The sequence below is a fragment of the Anarhichas minor genome, unplaced genomic scaffold (genome assembly GCF_050575085.1).
Source record: "Anarhichas minor isolate MPS153535 unplaced genomic scaffold, ASM5057508v1 ptg000002l, whole genome shotgun sequence".
Taxonomy (NCBI): Eukaryota; Metazoa; Chordata; class Actinopteri; order Perciformes; family Anarhichadidae; genus Anarhichas; species Anarhichas minor.
The window spans coordinates 4,798,900-4,822,756 of record NW_027466448.1 but is presented as its reverse complement, the minus strand read 5'-3'; the positions used below and the strand labels follow the sequence as shown (position 1 = coordinate 4,822,756).

General features: G+C 42.2%; 2 protein-coding genes across 4 annotated transcripts; one reads left to right on the top strand and one right to left on the bottom strand.

Moving 5' to 3' along the window:
- Positions 1–259: 259 nt before the first annotated feature.
- mlana (melan-A) lies at positions 260–1,825 on the bottom strand. Its single transcript, XM_076086505.1, has 4 exons — positions 1,737–1,825; positions 1,465–1,561; positions 1,031–1,141; positions 260–328 (listed from the first exon to the last, which is right to left on the bottom strand). Exons 1-4 carry the CDS (start codon positions 1,823–1,825, stop codon positions 260–262), a joined length of 366 nt encoding a protein of 121 aa, XP_075942620.1.
- A 2,969-nt stretch (positions 1,826–4,794) lies between these two features.
- Positions 4,795–23,669, top strand: LOC142945081 (nipped-B-like protein B). 3 transcript variants are annotated; one of them, XM_076086424.1, is made up of 47 exons: positions 4,795–4,952; positions 6,403–6,551; positions 7,241–7,406; positions 8,432–8,532; positions 8,794–8,902; positions 8,988–9,136; positions 9,310–9,428; positions 9,521–9,611; positions 9,720–10,250; positions 10,357–11,988; positions 12,174–12,281; positions 12,463–12,642; positions 12,908–12,979; positions 13,076–13,165; positions 13,251–13,351; positions 13,463–13,549; positions 13,791–14,010; positions 14,239–14,390; positions 14,485–14,565; positions 14,649–14,749; positions 14,846–14,972; positions 15,064–15,146; positions 15,290–15,422; positions 15,524–15,667; positions 15,742–15,828; positions 16,032–16,246; positions 16,345–16,447; positions 16,538–16,636; positions 16,839–16,985; positions 17,269–17,403; positions 17,512–17,610; positions 17,726–17,779; positions 17,899–18,007; positions 18,118–18,254; positions 18,417–18,557; positions 18,681–18,774; positions 18,954–19,108; positions 19,194–19,284; positions 19,412–19,588; positions 19,710–19,900; positions 20,071–20,178; positions 20,403–20,603; positions 20,739–20,885; positions 21,006–21,415; positions 21,516–21,690; positions 22,005–22,250; positions 22,632–23,669. In XM_076086424.1, the coding sequence occupies exons 2-47, from the start codon at positions 6,488–6,490 to the stop codon at positions 22,989–22,991; spliced, it is 8,322 nt and encodes a 2,773-aa protein (XP_075942539.1). In that variant the 5' UTR covers positions 4,795–4,952; positions 6,403–6,487; the 3' UTR covers positions 22,992–23,669. The 3 variants fall into 3 exon arrangements, with proteins under 3 accessions (XP_075942539.1, XP_075942521.1, XP_075942530.1); XM_076086406.1 differs by having other exon boundaries at positions 9,717–10,250; XM_076086415.1 differs by lacking the exon at positions 4,795–4,952 and adding an exon at positions 4,982–5,156 and having other exon boundaries at positions 9,717–10,250.
- The last annotated feature ends 188 nt before the right edge of the window (positions 23,670–23,857 follow it).

The window sequence follows — 23,857 nt, the reverse complement described above, 5'->3', positions numbered from 1 at the left end:
TTTGAGCTGCTTCCTTATGCACACTTTTTAAATCATTTTTTTTTTTTATTGTTAACTGAAACAACTTTATAGTATATACATTGTGTTTTTGTTCATGTTAATAACTTTACAAAGTGAAGAATAGAATAGTTTCATCTACTGGTATATTTAGCTACGAAGCACAAGAAACCATCAGATTATCTATCATCAGACAACCGAGGAAGTTAACAGTTTGTTCTCTGGTATTTTCCTTCATCTGTCCGTCTTCTTCAGAAGTCCTTTAGGGGGAATAGGGAGGAGGCAGCGGCCCTGAGGAAATCTTCTCATAGGCGGGAGGAGCATTAGGAACCTGGAGTAGAGTGCAACAAATACATCCAAATGAAAACGGATAATACTGACTATTGATTTCCACACTCTGACATGTTCATATATTTCACTGAATCTCTATTATGTGTTTATGAGGTACTGAATATACAAATAGATGCCGATATCATTTACACACAAGAAATCAAGCATCATATCTGGAAACTTTAGGCACTCTAGGTTTAAACAATCAGGGTCTTTGTCTTGATGGACTCAGCAGTGTGTCCAGCGTGATTAAAATTCTCTGAGGGCTCTGGTAACTACTGCAGTATAAAAGGATAGGCATTGTTAAAGGACATGGTGCTTTACAGTTTATTCTCACATGTGAAGGTGCTGATCTGATCCTCCTCCCTCCACTGTTCCAGCACACATGGATACACATACCTCCCTCAGGAATGAAACATTTTTAACTTTCCCCTAGTCTGGTGACACAATAATCTCCCTTTCAGGCATCCATTACATCAGCTTCACATGTGCTATACTGTTGCACTTAACAACCCTCTGTCACAGACTGTACAGAGCTTAAGATTACCACCTAGTTAATTGTTTATTGGAGGTGCTAAGTACTTGTGTTTCTGGCTATTGATTATTGTTATCAATCCTACAAAGTAAAATAATTGATTTGGGGACAGGGAGATACAATGGAAGGCCAGTAAAGCGAGTCACGGGGTAACTTTCTGTCCCTCACCGTAGGTCGGAAACTGCCGAAGTCAGTTAGCGCCATCTTGTTATCAGCTGAAGGTCCTGCCTCTGAGTACTGGCCTCCTGTGTGACTTGGTGACCCCGATCTAGGACTCTGCTGGGGAGACAAAATCCCATGTGAGGAATTATGGGAAAACAGCAATAAATTAAGATAGGGTGATTTATTGGGGGTAAATAGAGAAAATCAGATTGAACAGATATACAAAGGGGAACATTGGAACACAGATACTTAAAAGAGTAAATCAGATAAAGGCCCATGAATATGCCACATTATATGAATTAGCAAATGAAGAGTGGAAATCACTTTATAGATTGTATGGAATTTTGCAGAATCAGCCAAAACCTGATTTTACTACAACAAAGATAAATCCTTACTTTAAGTATACACTGTGAAGGCTAAAGAAAGTATGATGGTCTCACCCTGATTATTTTGTAGCCACTCCTCTTCTTAAAGTACCAGCAGCCCAGGATGAAGACAGCTGCCAGGATTACCACCAGCAGAACTATGCCCACCGCCCTATGGTTAAAAATTCACATTTTTACATGATCAATTTTTTTGGCATATCAGTTTTATATTCAACACAATACAGCTATGTACAATACAATAATTTAAGGAACATCAGTGTACAAAAAGCTATGTGATACAATCAAGGTATCGAGCCCTGATTTCAAAATAAAATTGATCCACTTACTCCTCAGCTCGGACGTATCCCCCTCTGCTGCTAGCAAAATAAATGTTGAAATCTCCACGAGGCATCCCGTCTGTACGATTGCACCGCATCGAGCTGAAAGTCAACCGAAAATCCCTTTAGAAACGGACCAAGTTCATTGTACATTAGTAACATAGTGAACTCTTTTATAAAAACACATTTTCATTCAGTGCATCATTGTGCATCATTTGTTGCCTTTAGAATATAATCCCTTTTGTTAATTAATTTATTCCTCATTGGCTTTTTGTTTGTTTGTTTGTGACACAATAGTTTCTGCTGTCTGGATTTGAATTTTCTGCGTTTGAACCTTCAGACAGAGTTTAATTCGTCCTGCTTATCAAATTAAAATTGGATTGGCTACATCATGGATCACTGCCCTCACTACTCTGAGCCATCGCGTGTCCTGTTGCACTCTCGTCTGTCTCTCGCCTTGTGTTGGCTCTCTCTCCCAGTGCTAAGTGCTAGGTCTTAAGAGAAATATGTCAATACTTAGACATTAGTTTTTTTTGCAAATAACGAAAATGAGTAGCTATATTTATTTACGTTAAGTTTGAATTGATGCCAAGCAGTCTACTTCAGCATAGAACATAATCTTTTGTCCTGTCTGATCAGGTCATATTTACTAAAAGTAACGCTTTGCACAATACAACACATTCTACAGTAGGCCAGGCCTATATTTCTGCTAGAAAACAAAACAATCAGACCATCATCTTACCAAATTGGATAATTAGATTGCAGAGAGTCGCTCCTCTGGTGGGTCCTTGTAGCTCTGTGTTACTTCACTCCTCAAAGATCTTGCCTCAGTATGTGAGAGAGCAGAGAGGGGCACAGAACCCTCATGACCGTCACGGGTTAGAGGCTCATGGCTAAATCCATTGAAGCAGAGTAATTACCGTGAAACCCCGCGGTCTTAAACGCAACAATATTATTCATTCGTGAAACTACAGGCGTCAGCTGCTGGCTTTCCATATGAATGTGTGTGTGTGGTATTGTTATTCATAAATAAGAGCTACAGTAAATCTGTAGGCCTTGTTCAACCTAGTCAATAATAAAAGTGTGTGTGTGTAAAGCACGAAAAGGATCAGTTTTATTTCCTCAGTGTATTGCTGTAGAGCAGGTCCTGAAGGCATTCTTTTCGGTTTCAGGTGGATTCATTCTGCCTTTTCTCCTTAATAATAATGTCCATCCTCAGACTCATGTTGAGCTTCATGTGTTTTAAATAAATCACCCTGTTGATCTTTGATAATAGTCTTTAGATAGAATAAATGTCAGAGTAAAATACTTTTTTTTTACAGCAGCTCATTCTCAGTGTCATAAAATTGTTCTTGTGACATTTGTTTGCTTTCAACTTTCAAGCTGTGCAACACAAGAACAGTTGTGTTGCACACAATGCCACAGTCTTAAAAGGCTAAGCTGGACAAGGAGGCACCCAGACTGAAGGATAGGAAAACGTTGCTTTAGTCTGCAAAAAAAAAGTTGAATATGCTCCAATCAGCAAGTTAAATTCCTTGTACAAACATATATGGCAATAAACCATTTCCGATTCGGAAAAATATTCTTCTCCACAAGAGGGAGACCAAAACTTGTTTATGAGTCAGTATGGATTTGTCTCAAGCTGTAGCCTACTATGTGCTTCATCCAAGTAGACTACATGTTGGCCTAAAATACTATTAAATTAGTGATTGTTATCTATTGGCCTGCATGTTTCTACACCTCTACATCCCAGTTATTAAATGGCCCGCAGTGAATTGAAAAAAGAATAAACACTGGATATGGCTTGAGGGTTTTTCTAATAAATGACACTGTATGTACATTGCACATCCTAGTTTGAACACTAGAGGTCAAACTACATTTTGTGAAATCATCTCTGCCCTAACCGCTTGCCACAGAAACCAATACTTTAACATTGCTGCCTGTTCTGTTTGTTACATCTTAAAATTAGACTTACAGATTTGTATCTTCTAGATTTTCATCATAATATTTTAAGTGGGCACTTTGATCGTTATCAGAAATCAATATTTGGCTTGTTTTAACTTAACTTTTCTACATATTTACACACAACATCATACTAATTTAAGAGAAGACTTGGGGCCATGCACTGTATTAGAGTTTATTGACTATTGAATTGATTTAAATTAGATTTCAGAGCAGCAGGTACAGAAATACTTATTATAATATGTAGTCACACCAATAAATTACTGTAATGTTAAACTGTTTAGCTGTGTTGCATAGTTCATTTAATTGAATATGAATGTTCTAAGGCTCATGGAGTTTGCTGATCTAGAAACACAGATTTTCTTGCAGTGTAAGTGGTGGAAAATTACACATTCACTATTGTTTGGCCAGTGACTCCTTACATTTTTCAGGATATGGCCCACAATAAAAGAAGTTTGGCACCTCTGACTTGAGAGGAGGATACTTTTGCAGCTTTGGGTAATGGTGGGTATGTTTATTAATGGGAAATACATACATCATTTCTCAGTTGAATAGACAGACAAATAAAAAAAGTGAATGACAGATGATCAGAAAAAATAACGAAGGTAATGTTAAACATTATTAAATAGTAATATACATATAGATATGAATGCTCCAGATGTAAACATTACAGACCAATGGTTCTAAACCTGAAGACTATTTATCATTACTGGATTTCATTATTTTCCATAATTGTTTTTCTTTGAAAGAAGAAATACCATCGTTATAACACTGAATGATCCCGGTGCTTGCTGGCAGTTATCAATGGACATAGACGTTAATTATCCACGGCTCCTCACCGGTTGAGGGAGTTATTCCCTTTACCGGTTCTTCCGGTCGTCATTTTGAAAGAGACAGAGAGAGAGAGATAGAGGGGTTGGGGGATAGGCAATGTGGATCCCCCCTTTTCCTCTGTTCATCAATTGTTTTCACCAGCGAAAATTAACCGGTACCCTACAACGTAACCTCCAGCTTTCTGATTAATAGCAGCCTGATAAGGCCGGTTGGAGGGGATGCTCTCCCCATCCCAGCAGACATGTTCGCCGTGAGAGAGAAGAAAGCCCCCCCAGTCCTCCCGACGGGTGCCGTTGTGTAAGCTAGTACTCGGAGGAGCTGTTTGAACAGTGGGACGGAGAGGGAGCCAGAGACTCTTCTCCAGCTGCCATCCTGCTCCTCCCCCTCCTCCTTCACCACAACCACTTCTCTTTCTCATCACATCCAAAGGTAAATAAGCCAGATTCAACAATAACAACCTCTATTCAGAGAAATTGTTTCGCTTCCCCGGTGCTTCCGGTTTGTCGGACCCATTGGAGCAGCCGTTAGGAAACCGTTAACAGGATCGGCCAAGGCGATATTTGTGATTTGTGATGGGGTCTTCGCTTTGTACCCCTGCCTCCCTGGCGTCGGGTCGGGGTTACGCTTCCTAAGGCAAGTCCGAGGTCCACTTTGTGAGCTAGTGATGCGTGGATGGAGGCCATGGGAAGTGTGAGGTGAACATCTAAACCCACACACGAGCTATACGGTAGAAAGAGCGACGTAAAATAGGCTAACTCGGGTTGATGCACTCCCGGTGATGCTAGCTTAACGTTAAGTTACAGTAACGTTACCTTGTTAGCATACGTTAGCTAACTACCTCGCCAGTTGTTGCTAGCCGGCTATCCCTGAGTTGATTTTAGTCACTTTCACATACGTCGCTATGCTGCTAGTCGTCTTAGCGAGTCTGTAAAACGCCAAAGATAGTAATACATGAATAATAATAAAGTCACATCTGGTGCTAGGTTAAGCTAACGCTAATGTCCCTGTTAGTGGACAGCCCCGGAAACCTTAGCTGACATTGTAACAAAAGAAATAATTTGAGCTTTAACTAGAAGGTTTTCTGAATTGCATTTTGCTTGTGGGTTTCAGCTACCACAATTGTGATTAAAACAACTCTGCTGTCTTTAAGGTTAGAGATACATAGAGAGAGAGAGAGAGAGAGACAGAAATGTTGTAACTTTTATCATTAATTTGATCAAAGAAAAGCTAGCTAGGTTAGGCACTACTCGAGTATATTTGCATTGCACGACATACTTCATTCGTATGAGAGCCAATAGTAATTGTAACCTTACGTTTATGCAATAATTGCATGTTCGAGTTGTGCAGGTTGAAATAAACCAGCTAAAAATGCACACACTGAAGCTGTGCATGTATACTGTTAAAGGGACCAGGGAACAAGATGGTTTGGGCACCAGAAGCTGATATAAATCAATAACCTGTAAGGGCATGCCCAGGCTTGCTATAAGGCCGGTGTTATGAGAATAAAGTTTCCTCGTCGATATGTGTTTACCCCTACATAAACCTAAACCAACCCTTATCCCTAACCACAAAGGGTGACGCTATCTTTTTAACAAGAGATAAACACTAATTGACGAGGGAACAGACTTCGACTTAACACCGGTATAAACTGTCTGCGTCGGAGGTGCAGTTATGTTGGCAGTGTAATAATGCACACTCATGAGCTGACACTTTTATATCTCCATCCCAGAAGAAGCACAATGTAGTAACAACTGGCCTTTTCTTAATACTCGCAATCCTAACATAACCAATGCTGTATGTAATGACATCCATACTTTTTTGACAGTGAACAATCTCTAAAAGTGTCTTTTGCCACTTTTTTTTTTTTTTGTCTCTGCAGCATTTTGGAGATGTGAGGAGTAGGAAGAGATTGGTGGTATTGAGCAGCCTGTGCATTGACGCGACCTTTTGACTTCATCTTCAGCATGAATGGTGATATGCCTCATGTTCCCATCACTACTCTTGCTGGAATTGCTAGCCTGACAGACTGTAAGTGCAACATCATCTCTCTCTAATGCTGTTCACACAGCCTAAACACTCAAATTCAAGCCAAGATGTGGCACATTTAAAGAATACTCAGCTAGTGAAATGGGGTGTAGTGTTCTAGTGCTTCTAGTATAATGTGAAGTTCTACTAGTAGCTAAATACTTGTAATTGTGATGCTTCTCACAACTCAGCTTGTGTGTAAAGATATGATTTATTGCAGAACTATTGTCTTTGAAAAATACATTTTGAGCTATTGTATTTGAAAGATACAATAGTTCAAAATGTATCTTGTTAACTTGATGAACGTAGAGGTTGATGGACCTTTCTTCACTTTAGTGACACTGTATTCTTTTAAGTGGAAGATGAAAAGAAGCACCACACATTGATATGTTATTACCACATTTTTTTTATCATGAGTTTTGCATGTATTCTGAGGCCTTCAAATGTTTACCCAAAAACTATCAAGCTTCAGTGGACATATCCAAAATATACGTTGTCTAAAAAACTCAGATTGTTTCACTGACATTTGGCATTACTACCAAATAAAGTGGGCCAGTTGCACGTTTTCACATTTTTAATTATTACATACACAAATATTTGTGTACTAATCTTTTCCCCAAACAGTTTTCTTTTCCTATCTTACTTCCTTTCATTTCCCAGCCAACCTAACTTTTGTCCATCATCCTTTTTAGTGTTGAACCAGCTGCCCTTGCCGTCTCCTCTCCCTGCCACCACTGCTAAGAGTCTGCTCTACAATGGAAGGATCTCTGAAGAGGTCAGCAGCTTGCTGGTGTGTCGGGACGAAAATCTGGTGACTCAACTGGCACATAGCCTGAACCAAGTCTCCACTGAACACATGTAAGTACCGCTCACTGATCTTTCAAGGATTTTACATTCATGAGAGGAGCGCTTGCCAGAAGCTACAACAGTAGATTGGGGAAGAAATCAATGTTAAGCCGACTTTGTTGTCAACAGTGTTAGTGGAAATGCATTGCAAATGTGCTGTTTCAGTGTTTAATTTAACAGTGTGTGAAGGACCTGGCAGAGCAGGTAAAGGTGGAAAAAATTTAGATTTTAGTCCTTTAAAGTATGAACAACAATTTAAGATAGGTAACAAAATCAAGCAAAAGTGACAAATTCGAATAACGGAGCAGAACTGCTCTAGAGCCTAAGCACAACTTAACTAAACAGAACTTTAAAGCGACATAGTGGGTGCTCTTCTGACAAAGAGACACTGCCCCTTCATCTCCCAACTGCAGGATTATATTTTATATGTGGCAAGTCCATATTTAATTGCAGGGGTGACATTCCTCTTCTTAAAACGATGTGGTGTATAGGAAGTGGATCCTGAGAACACCCCTCTGGCTGTAGTAGAATGGCACGGTCCAATTATCCAGGCCCATCAACTAGACAGGTGTGATGCAGCAGCTCAGTCTTTTGCCAGGAGGATGGTGGACTATAGGACACTGTTATGAAAGTTATTAACACTTTATCTTAACTAAATTTTACATGATTGCAATGCACTCAATATAGAAACAATAAAGTGTGCCAAAAAAAAAACGCGTGTCATGCTGTTAAACAGTAGAAATGAAAAACATCACCTTCGATATGCCTGGTTGATGGTGCGGCTGGTAGTTGCAGCCGCCGCACAGTGAAGTCAGCCATTGATGTTTCAATTGCAATGATCACATTACAGTCACTGCGATACCAGAAAGGTCAGCTCATTTTCTAAGTTGTCAAAATCATGAAAGTCTAAACTGCACTGAAAACGGTAACTGAGACTGGAAGGAATCAGAATGCATTAGTCAAAACTGCATTCAGGCCCAGTGGGCAACTATTGCCTGCAATATGACTGTGGACTGTGCTTTTGTTTGCTTTTATAGAGAGTTGAAGGACAACTTGGGGAATGATGAACCCGAGGGTGACATGCCACTGCTTCTACAAACTTTGCTGTCCAGGAACCCCAAAATCTTCAGGGACAAAAGTATGCCAACCCAGTGCAAGGTTTGGGGTGATAGGGATGAGTGCACGATCCTTCCCTGGCTGTAGTCTTGTTTTTCACTTTAACTATTTATCCCCCTGAGCCTTTCCTGGGTCAGATGCACTACTTGTGCCTAGTTTAACTACACTGTTGGTTCCCAAACTGGGGGCAGAGCCATTGCGGAAAGATAAACAATAGAGTGAAACTTAAGTTGAGTAGAACTTTTCACAGCAGTTTATAGATTGTTGTATCCTTACCTCTCAGGTGTAATGCAGCAGCCAATGATGCAACAGTATAAGATGTCTCAGAATCAGGTGCATGGGAGTCCAGGATCAAACTATCAGCAAACCAGTGTCCCTCAAAGTCCCTCTGGGTAAGGCAGTGCCAGTTTACAGCCCGATGATGAAGACGCAGAAGTATTGCATATCGACTAAAACGACTCCTACCTCCTTCCGCAGATGCTTTGCGTCCCCACAGTCTGGATCAGGTGCTCGGTTCTTGCCCCAGCAGAACAGCCCTATACCCAGTCCCTATACCCCTCAGAGTCCTGCAGACTACATGCAGTACAATCCACCCAGTTACTCTCAACACCAACAGACACAGCAAGGTGAGTACATATTCAAGGAGTCGCTTGATGAGTTGACACTTTCTTACTGTAGCACGGTAAAATTACAGCTGTCTGTTCAGGTGGGAAAGAAGGCATCTATCTCTCAGGGAGACGCGAGGCACTGCACATCACAAATAATTTAACTGGATATTTTATTTCGCTCTCTGTTTTAGTTAGAAATATCCATGACGACAAGGTCTCTGGTCAGCTATCGAGTACTTCATCTAATCATAATGCCAGGCTAGGCTCGGATGAAGACTACATCAACATGGCTCACAGACTGGGAAATGAGGTAATGCACAGAGAATCAAGATATCCTGAGCTGGACCTCAGCAGATGCTGAGACTGTTTTCAAGGGATGATAAATGTCTCGTGTTCCAACAGGAGAATGACCCCTCCATGAGGGCCGCCACATTTCCAGTTAAATCACCAGAGTCTGTGTGTTCCCCCGCCGGGAGTGAAGAGACTGCAAAAAGTATGCTACCTTAGCAACAAGCCCGTTCTTCTTAATTTTGTGGAATCAAAATTAATTGTTCAGTTCATTCTTTGCAAAGACTAAAGAGATTTATTTTTGTTTAAGCAGGGTCCAGGCCTCCCCTTATCATGCAGTCCCCTCCACCTGATATGCCGCCAGTTGCAGCACCCGACTCGCTCCTTACCTCTGCCGACCGCAAAAAAAAGCAGAAAGAAAGGAGTAAAGAAGAAAATGACCCGACAGACAAAAATGCCTCGTATGACATTGTTAGTTCTCCAGCGAAAGAGTCCGCCAGGCTGACTATTAAACTGTCCCGAGTTAAGCTTTCAGAAATGGATCCATCTGGAGAGCTGCCTCTGAGGCCACGCGTTGATTCAGAACAGGAAACTGATTTGACGAATAATAATAATAATAACAATCAGTTCTCAAGGACTACCCAGGACCTGTCACACAAGTTCGGTGCCGAGGAGCAGGCAAACTGTAAGCAGGTTCCTGTTCGGCCAAATAGCAAGGAGTCCGGAGTCGTCGGTGGGGTCGTGTTTGACGACGCTGAGATAGACACGCTGGCAGAGATCGAGAGAATAGAACGCGAGTCGGCCAGTGAGAAAGAAAGATGGTCGAAAGAAGTCCAGGATAAAGGTATTGTGTGTCCGCCTTTGCCCCGTGCCTTTTTTGCATTTGTCATGACGTAGATTTGTTTGTGTTTCAAGACGATCTAAGATTTTTCTTTTTATCTTTATCGCAGATAAGCCACTGAAGAAACGGAAGCAAGACACGTATCCTCAGGAATCCGGAGCCGAGTCTAGTGACGGGCCTGCCGCTCAAGGGGGCAACATCGATGGCAAGTTGAAACCCAAGAAGACGAACACTGCAAGTAACGGTGCCAGTCGGCCGGCTTTGATGGTCAGCATTGATCTGCAGCAAGCTGGCAGGATGAAAGGACAGCCTGTGGTGGTCCTCGAAGCACAGACGTTCTGCGAGGAGCACCTACGGCACCTAAAGCCAAAGACTGATGGAAAGGTGGATAAAGTAGCTGAAAACAGACCGGGGATCATCAGACAGCATGCCGACAACCCCAAGAAGCCTTGCTCAGACGGGCAACCAGAAGCCCCCAAACAGAAGCCGGAAAGTCAACGCGAATCCAAACACAAGCACGACGGCAAAACTGTCGGCGGCAAGAAACACTCGGATGACAAACGGCCAGACACACCGCGGCAGAAGCACGACAAGCATTCGGACTTGCGCCACAAAGAGGAAAAAAACCACAACATCCACAGATCCCATGTCAGCAACCCTGAGACTCCAAAAACCTTGAGCAAAGGGGAGCGCATCTCCAAACATGGAGAAGGCAAAGCCAGGGACAGAGATAGAGAGAAAGTTGCAGATAAAGATAAGGATAAGAACAGAGACAGGGATAAGGATAAGGAGAAAGATAAAGACAAAGTTGGAGATAGAGATGATAGGGATAAGGATAAGAACAGAGAAAAAGATAGAGACAAGGAAAAGGAGAGAGATAAAGACAAAGTTGGAGATAGAGATGATAAGGATAAGAACAGAGAAAAAGATAGAGACAAGGATAAGGAGAGAGATAAAGACAAAGTTGGAGATAGAGATGATAAGGATAAGAACAGAGAAAAAGATAGAGACAAGGATAAGGAGAGAGATAAAGACAAAGTTGGAGATAGAGATGATAAGGATAAGGACAGAGACAAAGATAAAGATAGAGACAAGGTTAAGGACAAAGATAGAGATAATGATCGAGATAAGGATAAGAACAGAGAAAAAGTCAAAGATAAAGAGAGAGATGGGGATAAAGACAGAGATAAAAACAGAGCTAGGGATAAGGACAGAGATCGGAAGCACAAGACGTCAAGGGAAAACTGCAACAAGCACTCTCCTGACAGGCTTACTAAACCTGACAGCCCCAGAGTGAAGCAAGACGATAGCGGAAAATCCACCGACCTTAATGGGCGGCAGAAGACGGAGAGTTCCAGCCTTCAAAACGTACAAAATAAGAAAGACAGGAAAAGTAGGGATGGCAGCGTCAGCTGCCAAGCTGGAAACAAACAGCAGTCTTTAGAGACAAAACCTTGTGAGTTCCCCTCATACCTGCTGGGTGGCAAGTCAGGAAATCTGAAGAACTTTGTGATTCCTAAATTAAAACGGGATGCGAAAGAGTTCCAACTTCCAGCCAAACTGATCGAGGGCTGGAGTGAGCCCCTGGTCAGGCTGGAGAGGTTGTCGTTGATAAAGAACTTAAACAAAGGAGCTAAGCCTGTCGTTGTGCTCAACAAACTCAACATTGACGAGGTGAAGAGGATCATCAAGGAAAGCAGGAACGCGCACGGCTCCAGATCCTCTGACAAATCAGGGAGAGGTATGATTTACTTCGGTTATTGAGTATGCACGCAAGCCTGTAGGGGATGGATATGTGTAATGTGGCTGTGCTCAGTTTGGGGATTGTTTATATACTTTAAACCACTATTTCAGGAATCATCTTCTTGTGAAGTAGTAGTAGCATATAAGATGATTCTGTGCTGAAAACACCTCTTGTGCTTCCAGAGAACAAGCGAAAGCACAGTATGATCAGTAAGAAACCCAAGTACGCCGAGTTGGATGAAGATGACGAGGACTCTGACCACAATGATGACGATGACTCTGACAATGAGTGTCAGTATTAAATCATTACATGTTTGTACATACACATCAGAGTATTGCAAAATCTGTCAAAAGCACTATGCTGTCTATATATACCTCCAAATATTTACATTTGATTTCTTTATTATACCAATAATTGGTACTTAAAGAACTTGATATTTTCTGACTTATGCTTTCTTTGGGATTGTTTCAGCTCCAAAGAAAAGGTCCAAGAAAGATCACGACAAGTCGTGGAAGCAGGAAGAGAAGAAGGGTTCTGGGCAGCACCGGAGCGGAGGTCTGCATGGCGCTCGCCGAGGCTCCAGCAGCTGTCACCGTGAACGCAGTCCAAACGATTCGGATGAAGACTCTCCACCACCAAGCTTGCGTGATGGTGAGTCTTTTTTTTGCATAGGCAAAAGAAAACATGTAAATCAATGTTGTAGGTGAGAGAGAGAGAGTTTGTGTTTTGTGACGTGTCTCTAAGGTGGCAAAATGATTTGATCTAACTTATATAACCGTAGCCAATAAACCCCCAAAAATGCTAATTGTGAAATCTGATCCGTCTAAGTCTTCCTCTATTAAACATGTGGTGCTTGAGAGTGAGTTGCCGCTATGGAGGTTGTGACTAATGTCTTGTCTAATGACTTTTTGTTCAGTTGCCAGAAAATTGAAGAAAAAGGAGAAACAAAAAAACAAGAAAGCGTACGACTCCAAGCTGACACCAGAAGGTATTGCTTTACCACTTTGAATTATTTTATTATAATAAAAAGGCATTTTAAAAGTATATATTTGTATTAATCAACGTGTTTACATTTGTAAAACAGAAAAGATAGACTCCTCCACATTTAAGAGATTCACGGCCAACATGGAAAGCATTATTGAGAGCCTCGACGACGTGGACCTCGCCGCCGCAGGTAACCACCAAGAGCGGCACAGTTTCCAACGTTCATGACATTTGTCGGAACAACGTCAACATTGTAACTTTGTGACCTCAAACAGATGACGACGAGATACCCGAGGAGCTCTTGCTCGGAAAGCACCAGTTGAGCGAGCTAGGCAATGACTCTGCTAAGATCAAGGCCATGTGCATCTTTAACAAGGTAAGAGTGTGCGCGCGTGCACCGTCACGAGGTTACGCTTGAGGTTCAACAGTTAAGACCATCAATTCACAGCCGCATTGGTGTGAACCAATTATTATTTCTTATCCGTAGTGTTCGACTAAGAAACTGGTGAAACTCTTGAATATCCTGGAGAAGAACATTCAGGACAGCGTCAAGCTTTCCACACTCATGAATCATGTAAGTTGCCAGCTGGATATTAATTTCTAGCTGCGGAATTGATGCAATTTTTCATACCTGATTTCCTGTTTTTTCCCCCAAATTATTAGTCTTTGAAACATGCACTTTTTCCTACAATTTAGTAAACATATATTTTAGATACTATCTGCTTATTATCGGGATGTCTCATTTCACATATCTCCATTCCGTCTTATGGTTGTACTCGTATACTATATCTGAACTGTGTTTTAAAACGTTGAAGGAAAATGATTCCATGGACGAGGAGCGGTTGTGGCGTGACCTCATCATCGAGCGGGTTGCTAAGTCTGCTGATGCCTGTTTGACTGCACTCAACATCATGACATCTCCACACATGCCCAAGGCAGTTTATATAGAAGACGTGATCGAGAGGGTGTTGCAGTACACCAAGTTCCATCTGCAAAATTCTCTGTACCCTCAGTATGACCCAGTCTACAGAAGAGGTCAGCACACTTTTCTTCCGTTCTTCTAAGTTGTTGTAAAATGTTGCAGAAATCTCAAGAAGCTGTTTTTGTGCATTTGCATATTGGGAAGCTGATAAAGCCGATCCATGCTGGTCCAAATTATCTCAGTACTGCTCTAAATGGGGGAGCGCCATTGTTAAAAAAATTGGTATTTGTATATTGCAAGTGGTTTACTTATCTTTTATCCCTTCATCTTCCTCACCCAAGGTGGCATGCATACTTCAAAGTCCAAGCGAGCAAAGATTTCAACCCATAAACAGAAGGTGGTCGTCATGCTCTACGACAAAGTGTGTGATATTGTGAGCAGTATCTCAGAGCTTCTGGAGATCCAGCTGCTAACTGACACCACTATCCTCCAGGTGAGACTCTGACGACATTCAAATTCACGGCCCCGTTTAACCTTTGTCTCTCGAATTCTTACACACCTGACTGATGTTGTGCCCGACCTTTCAGGTGTCCACCCTGGGCATTACACCTTTTTTTGTGGAGAATGTCAGCGAACTGCAGTTATGTGCCATCACACTTGTGACAGCAGTAAGTTTTTATTTTGTTTTATTTTAGCAGTCAATTTTGCTGTTGTTGTTATGTTCTGATCTTTGCATTTTGCTCTTCCTCAGGTGTTCTGCCGTTACGAGAAGCACAGGCAGCTCATTCTTGAAGAGATCTTCACCTCCTTAGCGAGACTGCCTACGAGTAAACGCAGCCTCAGGAACTTTAGGTCACTACATCTTGCTCAATTCAATGCCATAAATGAAGAAATAAAAGTGTTTTTGTTCAGTAAACTTAACGATACTCATGTCTCCTACTCCCCCAGGCTAAACAGTGATTCGGATGACGAGCCCTTGTACATCCAGATGGTCTCAGCACTGGTTCTTCAGCTCATCCAGTGTGTGGTTCGCCTTCCCTCAGAGAGGGATGCAGAAGGTGATCATAATAAAAAGGTAACTACCCAGGATTTAACTTGATACTTAAATCATATTTATCTGTTTTTATTCAGAAGTAGTTTTACATATCGGGTACTTTCTTTTCTAGGTGGATAAAGATGTCTTCATCACAAACTCTTATGAAACTGCCATGAGGACGGCTCAGAACTTCCTGTCTGTGTTTCTCAAGAAGTAAGTAATTGGTCTGTTAAAGGGAGACTTTAGCACTCGGTGTCCCTGCGCAGTACAACTTCTTCTACTGTCGAACAGGTTGTAATATTAACTGACTTCATTTTCAAACACATATTATAATAATAATATTCTGTGTGTTTCAGGTGTGGCAGTAAGCAGGGAGAGGATGACTACAGGCCTCTGTTTGAGAACTTTGTTCATGACCTGCTGTCTACAGTCAACAGGCCTGAGTGGCCTGCAGCCGAACTGCTGCTCAGTTTACTGGGCCGGCTGCTGGTGAGTAGCGTCGCTCACTTCAAACGTGTCATCACCGAAACATCCGTCCGACAGACTGTCCGGCTTGTGTTGACATTTTTCCACCCCTTCTCGTGCTCCAGGTGCACCAGTTCAGTAACAAGCAGACAGAAATGGCGCTCAGGGTGGCATCGCTGGACTACCTCGGCACCGTCGCTTCTAGCCTGCGTAAAGACGCCGTCAACAGCAACATGGACCAAAAGGCTATCGACCGCATCCTCAGAGAGGTATACTTGATCGTGACGGAATGATTTTAACAGATATAAATGCACAGTGGTAGAACTTATTGATCTCCTTACAGACTCAAGGCAGTGACGAAATCCCCAAACTCCAGAAGGCCTTGCTGGACTACCTAAATGAGAACATTGAGACAGATCCATCTCTAGTGGTGAGCATTTCATCTTCATATACTAATGTATTTACAGAAATCAACATGGTCACATGTATGATACCCTAAGGACTGGATGCTCAGTGTTTACATGCAGGAGTATTTATAATAATAATGATATTCATATTGATCATAATAATAATTCTAAGTAGTATTATATTATTTAGTATGCCTTAAAATGTTTTTGCATTTGTTTCACACAGTTTGCCAGGAAGTTTTATATTGCTCAGTGGTTCAGGGACACTATAACTGAGGCAGAGAAAGCGGTGAAGTCTCAAAACGACGACGAGGACTTCAAAGGTCGACATCCCTCCATGGATGTCGACTCGACGGAGGAGATTTTGCAGAGGGGCGAGACACGAAAGAAATTCCTCCGCAAGATCATGAAGACATCACCGTCAGATCTGAGTTCCTCGAGGTAAATGCTGCGTCACTCTGGAGCGCTGCACTTTGGTTACACTGTTTGACTTGTTCACCTTTCCTGTTATTCAACCGTCCCTTTGATTTTTCTTTCAGTATAAACTCCGACACAGTGGACTATGGGGACTCATGCCTGATTGTCAGATATCTGGCCTCCATGAGGCCGTTTTCACAGAGCTTTGATATTTACTTATCACAGGTAGGAGGATTCCTTTCTAATAAACGTCAGTGAGAGATTATATTGTGTTGGCTGTGACTAACTTTGTTTCTCTTACTCTCTTTCGTATAGATTCTGAGAGTGCTGGGCGAGAGCGCCATCGCAGTCAGAACTAAAGCCATGAAGTGTCTGTCTGAAGTAGTAGCTGTGGATCCAAGTATTCTTGCACGGGTGAGTCTTCCTGTGTGGGTTGCTACACATCGCCTAGACCACTGGATTGATAGCGGTCTAACAGGAGATCCTGTTATAGAGTGTTAGGGTGGTGTTGTGGTATTGCCAGGCAATTACGCCGGTTTATGACAGTCACACTTGCAGCCATAACATTCAGTAATGTTTATCTGTGCTTGACTAATCTCTCGCATTCGCTCCGCAGTTGGATATGCAGCGTGGGGTTCACTGTCGCCTCATGGACAACTCCACCAGTGTGCGAGAGGCAGCCGTGGAGCTCCTTGGCCGTTTCGTGCTGAGTCGACCGCAGCTCATTGAGCAGTACTATGACATGCTCATTGAAAGGATACTGGTAATTTCTTAAGCTTCCCTCCTTACATTTCTTTTCAACACCTCACATGCCCTCTTAAGAGTTTGTGGAATAGGCAATGTCTGTCACTAACTTCCCTTGACTTAAACGAACTCTGACCAAAAACTACATTTACTACAAAGTCCAGGCGAGAGTCAATCGTCTTTTCCCACACTGCCACCTAAAGAACAGATTGCAACCATTTGGCAGTTGAAAGTGCCATTGAGAAATGTATTTCTTCTTGTCTATATTGAGCTCTCTTTGTACCCATTTTGTCTTTCCACAGGACACAGGTATAAGTGTGAGGAAGAGGGTCATTAAGATCCTGAGGGATATTTGCCTGGAGCTGCCGGACTTCCACAAGATCACCGAGATGTGTGTCAGGATGATCCGAAGGGTCAACGATGAAGAGGGGATCAAGGTTTGCGTTTACTTTTATGTGTGTGCTGTGGCCGTGTATAGATTAAAAAATACAGGTTATAGATATATATATATATATATATATATATGAATCTCTTTTCCCGTGTAGAAACTGGTGAATGAGACGTTCCAGAAAATCTGGTTCACTCCCACACCCGGACATGACAAAAACGCCATGACCCGGAAGATCCTGAACATCACAGATGTGGTGCGTACTAGCTAAGCTTGTGACAAAGGATTTGGCACCATCCTTCAAACCCGAGACATTTGAATGTTTGACATTGTCATACTCATACTTATGTCATGTTTTGATTTCGTCCCAGGTGTTGGCATGTAAAGATTCCGGCTATGATTGGTTTGAGCAGCTTCTCCAAAATGTGAGTTGTTTAACTTGTTTGATATCTCAACATCAGCGTGTGTGTGTCTTCATGATAACTTACTTTGTTGCATATTTTGTCGGGCATCTCGCCTGACTTCTGTATGAAATCCATTTTAGCTCCTGAAGTCAGAAGAGCAAGCTTCGTACAAACCTGCCAAGAAGGCCTGCGTTCAGTTGGTGGACAATCTAGTGGAGCACATACTGAAATACGAGGAGTCTATTGCAGGTAATAAAAATAAACTGAAAAGCACGTTTGATACACAATTGGTATTGCAGTCTTATTGTGTTAAACCATACTATGAACAAATATCAACGCTTTCTGTGTTTGCGTTTCAGACTGTGAGGACAAAGGGGTCAACTCAGGTCGTCTGGTGTCGTGCGTCACCACTCTCTACCTGTTCAGCAAGATCAGAGCACAGTTAATGGTCAAACATGCCATGACTATGCAGCCCTACTTGACCACCAAGTGCAGCGTAAGTACCATGTGATTCCCTTCAGTATTAGTCTATTCTTTTTTTAACTTGAGTGGAAGTATGAGAAATCATCATGAGAGGAGGGAAACAATTGATGAAGCGATTAGTCATTCAGCTCAGCTTTGGACCGTACAACTGTCTCCATGTTGACGTTTTTTTCAGACTCAGAATGACTTCATGGTGATATGTAACGTGGCGAAGATCTTGGAGCTGGTGGTGCCTCTGATGGAGCACCCGAGTGAGACTTTCCTCACTACCCTAGAAGAAGACCTGATGAAGCTCATTATCAAATACGGCATGACGGTCAGTGTCACCTGCAGCTTCCAGCTCTCACAGATGGCATGAACAGTGTGGATGTGAAGATACTGCTTTGAGCGGACAGATTTGATTTGAACATGACGTCATATGGTTGTGTCTGCTTCTCAGGTTGTACAGCACAGTGTAAGCTGTCTTGGTGCCGTTGTCAACAAGGTCACACACAACTACAAGTTTGTCTGGGCTTGTTTCAATCGCTACTATGGTAAGTCTCATGTACTGTACATGCATTCATTTGAACATGAGCAATCTCAATTACACCAACATTTTAATAACATCTACATAGGGCCTGTTCATTCACATTGAACACACACTTTGTTAGTTCACTGTATGAACGAGAAGAACTAAAGTTAGCTTTCACTGCCCACTTGTCTCATTCTATAGGAGCGCTGGCAAAGCTGAAGACACAGCACCAAGAGGACCCCAACAGCTCCACTCTGGCTGCTAACAAACCCACTCTGCTGCGCGCCTTGTTCACTGTGGGGGCTCTCTGTCGACACTTTGATTTTGACCAAGAGGAGTTTAAGGGCACTAGCAAGGTAAACGCCGGCAATCGGCTTGGACTGTGTGCGCAGGACTTTTATGGAGCCGGGTTTGATGACCGACTCCCCTTGTGTCTCTTAGATTGTCATCAAGGATAAGGTGCTGGAGCTTCTGTTGTACTTCACCACTCACGAAGATGAAGAGGTCCAGATCAAGGCCATCACGGGTCTAGGTATATTGCACCTCATCTCAGAACAACATAAGTACTTATACTCCATTTTCTTGTTTTTATTTGCGAATGTCTTTGAATTTAGTTTCCTCTGAATTAATTGGATTCAATTATTTTCCATTGTCTCAAGGCTTCCAGTTCATCATGTATCCAGAGCTCATGTTTGTGCAGGATGTGAAGGTTCTGTATAACAACACCCTGTCAGAGGAAAGCAGTTTGGTCACTCAGGTGAAGATCCAGGTGCTAAAAAACCTGCAGACATACCTGCAAGAGGAGGACTCTCGAATGCAGAAGGCCGATTGTGAATGTGAGTTTAAGAAATATTAATTGTTGTGTTGATCAAGTGCATTAGATTATAACTGCACGTTTAGCATATCAATGATGTAGAACATCTAAAGACTGATTAAACTGGTGTTTTCTGTATTCAGGGAAGAAGCAATCCAACCAGGAGGATCTGAAAGAAATGGGGGACATCTCATCGGGCATGAGCAGCTCCATCATGCAGATTTACTTGAAGCAGGTGCTGGAGTCCTTCTTCCACTCACAGTCCACTGTTCGCCACTTTGCCCTGAGTGTCATCACGCTGACGCTCAGCCAGGGCCTCGTCCACCCCGTTCAGGTATGTTCACACTCTCACTCCAGCAGACTCACCCGAGACTCAGACATTCGGTACCTCCGTCAAGCAAGATCTGTGTGAGATTTTCTTCTATCTCATCGTGACAGAATTCTCTGCTGTTTTTAATGTATCACCATCAGCTGTTCACAGAATTTGAACTGTTTGTTTTTTAGTGTGTGCCCTACTTGATTGCCATGGGAACAGACCCTGAGCCAACCATGAAGAACAAATCCGATCAACAGTTGGTGGAGATCGACAAGAAATATACGGGCTTCATCCATGTGAGTGGCGTACTGGTTTTTGATCGCCAGACGAGGTGAAAAAGTGTATAAAAGATGATTTGCTTTCAGTATCTGTGAGCAGTAGTTTTTATTTTGATTTGTTATAAATAAAAATAGAAAATCTATACTCTACACATATACTGCAGTTCAACGTTTGTTCTTTGATGGGGGGATTTCTTTTCATCTACATACATGATGAGTTGTGTCTCTTTGCAAATTCCCAGATGAAGGCCGTAGCAGGGTTGAAGATGTCTTATCAGGTGCAACAGGCCATAAATGGATCCAAAGGCGCAGTGATTCGAGGTTTCCGCCACGATGACACCGACACTTCTCTCTGCTCTCACCTCTACACTCTGGTCCGAGGGAACCGGCAATACAGACGGGCTTTCCTCATTTCCCTGCTCAACTTGTTTGACGACAGCTCCGTAAGTTCACCTTTTTGCTCCTCTTTGTGGAGCTCTATAGGCTTGATTGTCTCCCACTCACCTATTATCTAAGCTTCGCTACTGGTCATGGACAGTTTATTTAAGTAGTGCTGTTGTACACTTTGTCCCCTGCAGAAAACCGAGGTGAACAGGCTGTTGTTCATAGCAGACAACCTGGCCTACTTCCCCTACCAGACCCAGGAGGAGCCTCTCTTCATCATGCACCATGTAGATATTACTCTGTCTGTCTCTGGTAGCAACCTGCTCCAGTCTTTCAAGGAGGTGAGAAGCTGTGTTTAATGCTCTTTATTTGTTTGTGTGTTATGAGATGAAAATCAAAGCTTGTGTAATATATGCGCTGTATATTTGGTCTGTGTCTTAGCGGTTTTGTTCTCTTCGCAGTCTCTACAGAAAGGACCCTTACAGAAGGAAAAGAAGACGACGACAAAGAAGATGAAGACAAAGAAGAAGAAGAAGAAAAAGAAGAAGACGAAGAAGCCTCAGAGAAGAAAACACAGCTCTGATGACGACGACGATGAAGACGACGACGACGATGATGATAATGAAGAAGAGGACGGTGAGCAGAGCAGTAGCTCATCCAGCAGCAGTGATGAGGAGGATGAGGTGGTTCATAAGCAAAAGAAACCCGTGCTCTCTGATTCTGACGGCGACATGGAGGATGAGGACACAGTGATGGACCGTCTGCCTGAAAACCCAAACCCTCTGCTGGACTTCGCCAGCGCTTCACAGGGCATTCTAATGCTGCTGGTGCTAAAACAACATCTGAAGAACCTGTTTGGGTTCTCGGACAGGTAGGCCACATCAAATATGTCGACAACAGTCAACAAATCTTTCATCAACTCTCAGTAATGCCGCTGTTTACATGACACAAACGTTTTGTTTGCGTTACAGCAAAATCCAGAAATATTCCCCGACGGAGTCTGCCAAAGTGTACGACAAGGCGGTGAACAGGAAGTCGAAGGTGCACTTCAACCCTCGTCAGACACTGGATTACCTGAAGAGGGACCTTGCCAACTCAGATCTCAGCGACGAGATCAAGAGGAATATTGTGAAACAATATTTGGATGTAAGTATTCAGCACTGTTTTTTGAGTTATGTTAGGGTCAGGTGGACATGGAGAAAACCAAACCATTTCAACCAGACCATTGGTGCTTTCACAAAATATTTAAACAATGCGATTTTTTATAAACGATCATCAGTAATGTGGATGTAGACATCACTTTTGCCATAATACCCTATTACCATATCCAAACTGTAAGACGATAGCTGGTCTCATGTCATATTATTGATGTGATATCAATATATTGCATATACAGACCTAGTTTATGAATGTATTATTTCAGTCTCAGGAATATGAAGATGTCTGCTTTTGTCTCTTAGTTCAAGGTACTGATGGAGCACTTGGATCGCGACGAAGAGGATGAGGAGGGTGAAGCAAGTGCCAATGCCAGAAACAAAGCCATTACGTCACTGCTGAAGGTCCCAAAACCTTCGAACCAGAACCAGAACCACAGTAGAAATGACAGTAGAAATGACAGTAGAAATGACAGTAAAAATGACAGTAAAAATGACACCGCTCCAGTGGACACAGATGAGGAGGAGAGTGAGGATGAAGATCCACCTGTGGTAGGAATTTTAAAACCTTGTCATTACCCATAGGATTCCTATTTTAGTCGTGTAATCGGACTATTTCTGCATATAAACTCATATATATGGCAGATATGGTCATATCTGCCTCTCACATCCACAGACAAAACCATGTACAATCAAATGCTCATTCACTCTAGTCTCAACAGGATCCATCAGGTGCTCGAGAAATGATGGACAGCTGAGGCATATCCAGTACTATTGATACTTACATTTAATATAACTGGACCATTGGTTTGTTTTATGGATTTTAGATCAAATCTGCTGGTATTTGTTCTGCTGCAGCTGTTCACACGTTGTCCCAACATGGAAAATGTCTGTAAGATTTCTCTGTGACGCTTCGCACTCTGCTTCTTCTAGCCACAGCGGAAACCAAAAAAAGGCGGGGAGTCCGCAGAGGATACAGGCCACATGAACGAGAGAGTGAAGGCCATGGACATCATTGCCATCTGGTGTCCCAAATACAAAGACAGACCGCAGATTGCCAGGGTCATCCAGAGGATCAAAACTGGCTACAGTATACACTGGATGACTGGATCTTACTCTAGTTCCTGGGTTGAGGTAAGGAAACGGGAAGGTCGCAAAAAGGTTCCCTGGGTTGACACCATCAAGGAGTCAGACATCATTTACAAGAAGATACCTTTGACAAGTGGACACAAGCTGACGAACAAAGTGGCACAGACGTTACGGGCGGTATACGCTGCCAAGGACGGGGACTGAGAGTTAATCGACTGAAATAACTCACACAGAAACCCCTCACAGCCCAAATCTATGTGGATCAAATATGTTTCAGAGAGAAAATGAAACCTCTTTAGATTTACGGACCCGATGGAGGGAAAGTATTGTGAACAATGATCTGTTTGACTACAGACATGTTTAAGTTTAACACACGAAAAACACAAGAAGGAAATGTTTTGGAAAACATTGTGTGGGAGTTCCTTCGCTGTTGTGCAGCAACTTTGTTGTTTGATTTTTACTCCCACTGTATAATAGTTTAACTAAACACATGTTTATATCTGAACATAATTCTGTAAAAAAAAATAAACTGAATGTTGGAAGTTAGTTATTGATGATGTTCTTAATAAAGTGTTTTTGGAGTTTAAACTAGCATCAGATGGATTTATTCACTTGATCTGAGCTCCAACTACTTTTACATTTCTTTTCTTTCTTGTTTTGAACATTTTGTTGTTCACCCACGCTGTGTAATGGAGTATCTTTGATATAATTTATTTATGTTAAGAGCAGTGCAGTATCTGTGCCTATATGCAGGGGAAGTTATATTGTTTTTAATATAGATTTTGATGTTATAGAACACGGAGAAAGAAAAAAAGTGACCCCTCCCCTCCCGCTCTTCTTGTGGAACAAATACTGCAATAAATTTTTCTTATGTCTTTGTTACTTGTTTGCACTTTTTTTTTTCCCCACTTCCGAATATTTATTGGATCCTTTTTAAAGTCATCAGGTTCATCTTTTTTACCTGTACTGTGACTCCCTCAGAAGGAAGTCTCTTTCAGTTCTGATTGGACATCAAACAGGTTTTTCGTGCCCGTGAAGAAATATTACCAGAGCTTCTTAAGCGATTACTG